This window comes from Sinocyclocheilus grahami, unplaced genomic scaffold (genome assembly GCF_001515645.1).
Source record: "Sinocyclocheilus grahami isolate Dianchi unplaced genomic scaffold, SAMN03320097.WGS_v1.1 scaffold16489.1, whole genome shotgun sequence".
NCBI classification, from domain to species: Eukaryota; Metazoa; Chordata; class Actinopteri; order Cypriniformes; family Cyprinidae; genus Sinocyclocheilus; species Sinocyclocheilus grahami.
Window position 1 is genome coordinate 1 of NW_015516157.1, and position 557 is coordinate 557.

Genomic DNA, 557 nt, shown 5'->3' on the forward strand with positions numbered 1-557 from the left:
AATGCTCAAGCTCTTTAAAGCAGGATGGATTCTGATTGGCTGTCATTGTTTTTGATCAATCATCAGCTGGAAAATCGTCCTAAAATTGATTACAACAATATCGTTCTACTATGCCATTATCGTTATAGTTGTGGTGTGGATTTCCCTATTTTCATAGACTTGGAACAATTATTAAAACTTTATAGTTATCGTTACAGGTCTTTGGTGTGAACAGGCTTTTAAACCCTAAAAATCACATAAAGCAGAACACTAATGCTATCTGCTATATGTTCTGCAGGCGAGTGAGGACCGCGTCCACTTCATTGTGTCCCGCCAGACTCACATCCCTACTCCGGACATACTACAGGAGGCGCCGTGGAACATGGAGGGACCACCGCCCTACTCGCCTGTGGATATTGAGCACTCTTTACTGGTGGGTTTCATGAGCATAAGCCGCACACACTCTTTATTTCCCGTCCCTCTGCACCGCTTTACTAAACATTCTCTTATTGAGGAAAAAGATCTGAAAGCCTATTACTTCTACATCAAAGATTCAAGCAATCAGCCAGCTCACACAC

General features: G+C 42.5%; 1 protein-coding gene across 1 annotated transcript in view; it reads left to right on the forward strand.

Annotated features, from left to right (window-relative positions):
* The first annotated feature begins 129 nt into the window (after positions 1-129).
* Positions 130-557, forward strand: part of LOC107579310 (E3 ubiquitin-protein ligase LNX-like) — a 4,019-nt gene continuing 3,591 nt past the window's right edge. The window contains exon 1 of the mRNA XM_016265155.1: positions 130-412. Coding sequence (XP_016120641.1) covers positions 362-412 — 51 coding nt within the window. The 5' untranslated portion in view covers positions 130-361. The remainder of the gene's footprint in view (positions 413-557) is intronic.